We start from the raw sequence: 7,809 nt of genomic DNA, 5'->3' as shown, positions 1-7,809 counted from the left end.
CGACCGTGATCAGTTTTGCATAAAGTTTCATAAAAGTCCTTGAATAAAGTATTCATTTCTTTAGGGTCTTTTATATTTCTTCCGTCATTTGATTGTATCATGTGAATATATCGATCTGATTCTTCTTTTTTAATTTGCCATGACAATAAACTGCTAGTCTTATCTCCAAATTCGTAGTAATGATATTTTGTTTTTGCCATAATAGACTCAACCTTCTGGGTGCACATGTCATTATATAATACCCGTTTTTGAGTAAGTTGTGTCAAACATTCTTTATTATTAGTCAATGAATGTTCTAATTCCAGTGATCTTATTTCTTTTTCTAACTCTGTTAAAACAGCTCTCATTTCTACCACTAGATGAGAATGATGAGTAACAGACCTGGCCAACATTCTCTCTTAAGTTTTCTATGCTCCTGATCTGTAAGATGAGTCTCCTGAATAAAAGCAATATCAGTGTTAACCCTTTTCAAATATGAAAGCACCGTCTTTCTTTTAACTGGATTATTTAAACCCCTAACATTACATGATACACAATTTAAAGTACTAGCCATTCGACATGAGCTTTAAAGTAACTGTCTAGGGCCCTGTCTCAAATGGCACCCTAAGCACTCGTGGTCTTCCTACGAGTCCGCACTTTCGTGACGTAATGCCGTTTTGACTGTCGGGAAGAAGTCTGCTGAAGTCTCCCGAGCACCCTTCTGAGGCTTAAAATGACAAATGGGACACCTGACCGGTCTCACGGACTTAACGGACATGCGTACGCGGCAGCCATTGTAAGTCCACAAGACTAAGAATAATAAGAAGTGTGCCATTTGGGACAGGGCCTAGGTCTCCATTAACATAATGTTGTCCTATTACATGATGTGAAAGGTACATCTTGCTGTGTGAAGAATAAAAAACAAAAGTCACCCGAGCAAAAAATTTACTTCAAAGAAAGAAAGAAGAAGAAGAAGAAGAGGCAAATTAGATAGCCTTATTAAAACCCTTTGCTACTAAAGTTGTAGCAGTGACGAGCTATATCTTCACCTATATGGCGTGTCAACACTCCCCCTCCAAAAATAAATGAATAAAATAAAAGTTAATTTCGGTCATATTATCATTATACTTATTGAATTGCAGACAATTAACAAACTTAAATTCAAGTATTAGGCTGTATTACAAACTAGACTAGAGGAACAGTCAACACAACAGCGGTAAATTGTGATAGCAACATTGAGTGATGTTATTTCTTATTGCCTTTGGTTGATGAAATAAAAGAAGAAAATTAAAGTCTACTCTTAACTCACATGTGATTTTTATATGAAGGCCATAAGAGAATAGTATATCAATTATCATTCATCATTCAGGACTCAGGAGTAAGCTTCTGTGTCCTTGCTTTGTGAATCAATAAAGTTCTTAACCTCAGATGGCGGAGAGAAGACCTTTGCAAGGGTGATTCTCAAGAAATCCAGATTTAGAAGGTATCCAGCAGCAGAATTTTTAAATTATCCTTAAAGCCAATTTTCTTTTTGCACATATAAGATTAAGGTCTGAACTTACTATAACCATTATTTTTAGAGGATTTTAAAAAATATTTCCTATATAAATATTTACATTTTTTAGATGAAGTCCATAAAAAATTATCATTACCGCAACATGACATTACATTAAATATATGATTAAAAATGTGTATTTTTTTGCTAATGTTAAAGTAGACTCTTATTACTCATGCTCAAAGCTATGTAAAACTAGAGAGATTACTTTTTCATATTTTTTGTCATTTCCTTATTTTCTCTCATTACCGAAACTTACATGATGATTTACAATTTCTTTTATTTAATTGTTTTACTAAAAGATAACATACACATTTGTTATGTAGCAGACCTTAAATAAGTAGTGTTGTATAATATGTATATACATTTTAAAACAAAATATGATTATCTAATTATTACTTAATTTGTGAAAAAGATACATGTTGCGGTAATGAAAATGCAAATGCATCGTTTTCTCATTTATCATAATCATCACAGTACCATGCCTTTTTTTCTCTCATGCTGTCTACTTGTGAGATCCTGAGTAGTCTTAATTTTACCATTTTCCCTTTCGTTTCCGATACCTGGAAAAAGAAAAATGAATGAAGGGTGAAATGCAGTAAGCACTGACATAAATACAAACTTTGGACTATGATCAAAATTGCACACAATTGTTCATTAAGAATGGTAGGTAGGTGTGTGTGTGTGTGCGCGTGTGTGAGTGTAAGCATGTGCACACACATAGGCATGCATGTCTGTGTGTGAAAGAGAGTGTGTGTATGTCCAATATAGTGTATACTGTACAATTATGTCAGCCTTCACATTTGCATGTCAGCATTAGTGTGTATGTGTGTGTGTATGTATGTGTGTGTGTATGTATGTGTGTGTGTGTATGTATGTGTGTACGTACGCACATGCATGTCGGTGTGTGTACTTTTGTTTCTGTGCATGTTCGTGTGTCTGTGTGGGAGTGAGTGCAAGTGTTGGTCAAAACAATGAATCCAAGTTATATGTTTTCTCTATTTTCACCCTGTCCCCTGACCTCTCTCTCTCCTTTCTTCTGTACTCCTCAAGTAACACTGGATTGCTGCATATTTTTTCCCTATGCTTTGTCAGCCTGTCTTTCGCTGATGCCCTTTTCTTTTCAGCTGATGCTTGCCTGTAACAAAATACACAAAAGCCATCTTGCATGTAACATTTCGTAAAAAAGACATAGAAATACATTGTTTCACAGTAAAACTATTAAATATTAAATAATATTACATTTATAGTAGGTGGCCTATACTGCATTCATACTGCTTTTTGTGGAAGCACTTCATAAAAATGAAAAACTAGTGACCCCTGCTGGGTGGGTTGTAATAGCTATTTTGTTTACGCAATCTGTTCAAGAAGTGTTTAAAGCAGACATCCCAAGTCTCCCGGAAGTTCCGGGAGTCTCCCGCATATTGATAGCGGCTCCCTGATACCCGCAAATGAGTTAAAATCTCCCGGAATCTAGAGCGAGCGAGCCAGAGCGCGCGTGCACAGCAGAGAGTGAGAGGGAGCGAGAGACCTTGCGTGTGTGCGTGTGTGCGCACGTAAGATAGAGAGCATCTGATTGGCCTGTTTCGGTAAATCAACCAATCAATTGTCAGTGTGGGCGGGTTTTATCGCTTCTCCCGAACCGAATTAATCAGTTCAGTGCATAGACATAATATACATAGACGCCCTATTGGCCGCTTTGGAACGTTGCTGCGATACGTCAACGCGTCCGCCATTTTGTGGAGGGCAAGACTGCGCTGTAATCAAATGCAAGTAAACTGCTGAGCTGCGGTTTTTCTGTATAAAAACCAAAAAAAATTACATTTATCAACCGATTTCAGTGGTTTGTATGTGGTGTACAAAAAAAGTTCCATCTGTAGTTAGTTAAACTCTCGATAGTTAGACTTATATATTATTATTTTTTTTTAATAAGGAATGGCCAAAGCTCTGGCTTGTCATGTATTTAGCTTTTCATTCTTGGATAAGAATTGTGAACACCCCCATACTGAGATATAATTTAATTTTCACATTAAATTAAATAAAGTTTTCTTATTGTGGGAAAAGCATATTCTGTCATTGACCCGATTTTAGCAATAACAAAGATAACTGATGGATCCTTTATGGTAATATGATATGGTACAACTACAGTGCAATGCAAATAGTAAATATAAGATAAAGTGAGAGGTAGGCTAATAGTAAATAGTTTAGTCAATAAAATAAACAAACAGTATACAGTAAATAAAATAGTAATGAAAAGTATAATTATATAATATCATAAGTACTAATATAATAATAATAATAATAATAATAATATATTGATAATAGCATATAGTTTATGTATACTTTAATAATAGCAGTAGAATATGAAATATCAATTACAGAATATAGACAATAAAAATAATAGGTTAAATAGTTACTATGAATAGTAAAATAATTTGACAGCATAACTATAATAGATTGATAATTGTAAGTGGTATATTATTATAATAACAATAATAAATAATGTAAATTTATACATTTTAAAATATTATTACATAGGCTATATACAATAAAAAATGACGCAACCCTGTCTCTTTTTGTTAAATTTCAGTTTTTAAAAGGTATAAGAAGCTATACAAATCAAGAAATAAAGTAAACGATCCAGTCAAACATACAGCAGGCTACACTGTTATAATAGCCTAAATATATTAAGTTATGAAACTTCACTTTGCCCTCAGCCAAAACAATCTGCCAAGGAACAAATTATAGATTAATGAAACCAAAGATCGCCCTTTAGATAAACACAAGACGAATTATTCTCACTAGACTGACAGCGACTAACGTCAGAACTCAGAAGCGGTGTACGACAGGCACTATAGCCGAGGCAAGGCTGTTCTCGGCGGGGTACATGAGCGCTGAGCGCCCGCGGGGATCGCTGGATCTCACAACTCCGAAACCGTCAGATAACATTTTTAAAAAGGCGCTATCTTTATAAATAAACCACAGATTTGAGCTTTAAACAACTACATTGTCGACTGAAAAACTCTTAAAACTACATTTCGTGACACAATAACAGTAGTATTTTTAAATTTCGTGGCCTTTCTCCTCTGAAAATAAAAATAGTAAATTAAATGCAACCAGAAACAAATTTTCAGTTTTGCTTGAGAAAGGTAATTCCCTGAGACCTGTTTTCAATTGTGTGGCGATTTGTAAAGCCCCAAGCAGCACACGAAATAGGCATTTTTCTCAATTCTCGTTATGAGAGGTATGGGAAAGTTGCCCTCCGCAGTATGGCGGCGCCGTTGACGTACGATCCAGCGGCCAATAGGGCGTCTATGTATATTATGTCTATGGTTCAGTGTATCTAGAAACAGGAGCGCCATGGCAACGGGAGAGTGCCACAAAAAAACATGCAAAAAACGAAAGTATAAGATACATTTTACGGCAGACTACATGAAAGTGTACCCCTGTCTTATAAGAGTAAAACATAATGATAGTCTTGCACGCTGTAAAGTTTGTAACAGTGACTTCAGCATTGCCCATGGCGGGTTAAATGATTGTAAAAGACATGTTGAGGTGAGTTCAACAAGTTTAATTTCATTCATGTGCATATTAGCCTATTCCTTAGACCTGTTTAAAGCTGCAATGGAATATAAATAAAAGCAGTTTACATGAATAGTATAAGCAGCTTATAAATAGTAAAAGTAATCTACAAATTGTAACATTATGAACAAATAAATGCATAGGCCTATAGCCTATAGAAATTATGTATTATGCTTTTATATATTTTAGGGACAACAACTCTGTGGTGAAATGTCATATCCTTGTCGTCCTTCCATTTTTTGGGGGGGGTGGGGGTGGGGGTGGGGGTGGGGGTGGGGGTGGGGGGGGGCACGAGTGCCCACTACTGGCGGAAACTGCAATGGGCTCAACTGGAACGTCCTAAGCCCTTGATCACTTGGAATCAGCTGTGGAGTTGATTTATGTATTTATTTATTTTTCCCTTTAAGAATTTGTTTAATGCAGCCTCCAAATGTTTATAGGTGTGTTTGGGTTGTTTTAAATAAAAAATATATAGAATGAATATATCATAGAGTTGTTTGTTGTGGTGGTGATTAGATGAGATCTGTGGGGATTTGTTGACAAGCCGATAACGTTACCCCCGAACTCTGCAGAAGGAGTTCTCACGTCTTGGGCAGACTGCCAAAGTCAAACAAGACAAACGTGTGAAATGTCTTCATCCCAGGTACAGTGGCATATATTTCAGCATGTCATATGAATATAATTTCATGGGTTTTATTTTTTCATCGAAAACTAGCATGTTAGCGTTTAGCTACCAGATTGATAACTCGCTCCTCTACTAGCATTACTTGATTCATGAAGATAAATGGAGGACCAGATAGCTTCCGTAACATAGCCAGGCAGACAACAAATTCGAAAAACTAGAGATAGTATGCAAGCAATATACTTACTAGTCCAACAGCAGCATGACGGCCAAGTCAGCATCGGCCGGGACCCCTCCTCCTCCTTTAGCTCACGCCAGCGAGCGAACGCTGGACCAATATTGGCCCTGTCCCAAATGGCACACTCCGGACTTGTGGACTTCCTCAGAGAGTCCACACTTTGGTGACGTCATGTAGTGCAGACCTATAGGGCCCTTGGCGCGAGTCCACGAGGGCGCATTGAGAGGTATTTTTGGGACAGACTTGATCAGCACGCCGGAAATAACGGGCTGTTTTTTTGTTGTTGTTGTTGTTTTTTTTTTTTTTTTTTTGCATTACAATGGAAATAATACAAAACAATGAACATGAACATGTGGGGATACAGAGAAAATGAAATTAAATAATAACAGTAAATAAAATATTTTTACAATTTATATAAAACTTGTTCTATAAAACAGGATATTTTTTGAAGTGAAGAATAACTGTAAATCATAAGCAAAAAATTTGCAACTAGGTTTGAATTTAAGGTATCTTGCTTTGTGAATATGATATTTACCCATCGTACAGAAAAAGTTTAATATATCATCTAGCTTTTTATTTTCAGAGAAATCAGAGTGAAAAATAACCTTACTGACAGAAATACAGGCCTGGTTGTTGTTGGACAGGAGAAATCACATTTTTTGCGCTCCAACGTCTTATCTCCATGTCAACTACACAGCCTAATTTTACAGTTCTATATTTTGATATTGTGCATATCACCTGGGCATTAGACAATAGATACACCATGCTTATTTAAATGATGTATACAGTTGTACATAATAATACATAATGTTCCATTTGAACTAAGATTGCAATTTTAAATCATAATGAAAATGTGCATGAGTTTCAGATGAATTTACAGGTTTCAATATTCATACTATGTTTACATATGACTCAGTAAAGCCCTGCCATTATTTATTTAATGAATCATAATGCGATCGTATTATTAAACGCGCTATTATTATGTTTGAGACATCAACCACTGGTCGATTACCATAATGTTTGTATAAACTGTAGGTAACCACTGATAAAATGTACATTTAGGTCATAAAAACCGTAATATTTTCTTCTCAGCCATGTCAACAATTATCCGCGAGTGAAATCTCCTCCCATCTGTTGTCTGATTGGCCTTTCGCAAGGATTCCTGGGTAGTTAAAGTGCGTGAAGCCTGCTTCTATGCGGGCTTCGCGGAAGACCGCTTCAAGGGCACAAAGGGGGCGCTGCTGAGCACACTTCAGAGCGGTAAAATGCTGAATGGGACAGCCTACGGACTCGTAGACTCAGCGAGCACGCGCAATTCAAGTCCACGAGACCGAAAGTCCGCATGAAGTGCGCCATTTGGGACAGGGCCATTGATCCTCGATTCTGTTCCCTACCGGAATTCCTGTTCCCTTTACGCAATCATACTACAAATCATGCGTAGTTGCCGAATTACCATACGTACCATCAGAACTGAATACGAGCAAGAAGCACGGGATGTACGGGAAGCCAAAAGGTTAAAAAAGATATTTTTCCCCGAAATTTAAGCGTTTTTTTTATTGTTTTTTTTATTTATTTTTATTTAGCCTGGTTAAAACCAGACCATTCTCAGTAGTAACTGTGTTATGGTCTGGCAAAGCTTCATTAAAGGGGGGGTGAAATGCTCATTTTCACTCAATCTCCTGTTAATCTTGAGTACCTATAGAGTAGTATTGCATCCTTCATATCTCCAAAAAGTCTTTAGTTTTATTATATTTATAAAAGAAAGATAGGCTGTACCGAGTCTTTCCGGAAAAAAACGAGCGGCTGAAGGCGGGCCGTGTGGGCGGAGCTAAA

At 36.6% G+C, this 7,809-nt stretch overlaps 1 protein-coding gene and 1 long non-coding RNA gene across 2 annotated transcripts in view; one reads left to right on the top strand and one right to left on the bottom strand.

Moving 5' to 3' along the window:
- Positions 1 to 255: 255 nt before the first annotated feature.
- On the bottom strand, positions 256 to 6,085 carry LOC308690251. The gene is made up of 3 exons (XR_014030134.1): positions 5,986 to 6,085; positions 2,556 to 2,672; positions 256 to 2,097 (listed from the first exon to the last, which is right to left on the bottom strand). It is a non-coding gene; the product is annotated as an uncharacterized lncRNA (long non-coding RNA).
- The window catches only part of prune2 (prune homolog 2 with BCH domain), a 23,713-nt gene continuing 20,979 nt past the window's right edge, over positions 5,076 to 7,809 (top strand). Inside the window, exon 1 of the mRNA XM_081364606.1 lies at positions 5,076 to 5,089. Within this exon, the coding sequence (XP_081220732.1) occupies positions 5,082 to 5,089 (8 nt within the window). The 5' untranslated portion in view covers positions 5,076 to 5,081. The remainder of the gene's footprint in view (positions 5,090 to 7,809) is intronic.

Source organism: Scardinius erythrophthalmus, assembly GCF_964197995.2.
Source record: "Scardinius erythrophthalmus genome assembly, chromosome: 5".
Lineage (NCBI taxonomy): Eukaryota > Metazoa > Chordata > Actinopteri > Cypriniformes > Leuciscidae > Scardinius > Scardinius erythrophthalmus.
Note: the sequence above shows the minus strand (reverse complement) of the source record. Positions and strands in the feature narration are given on the sequence as shown.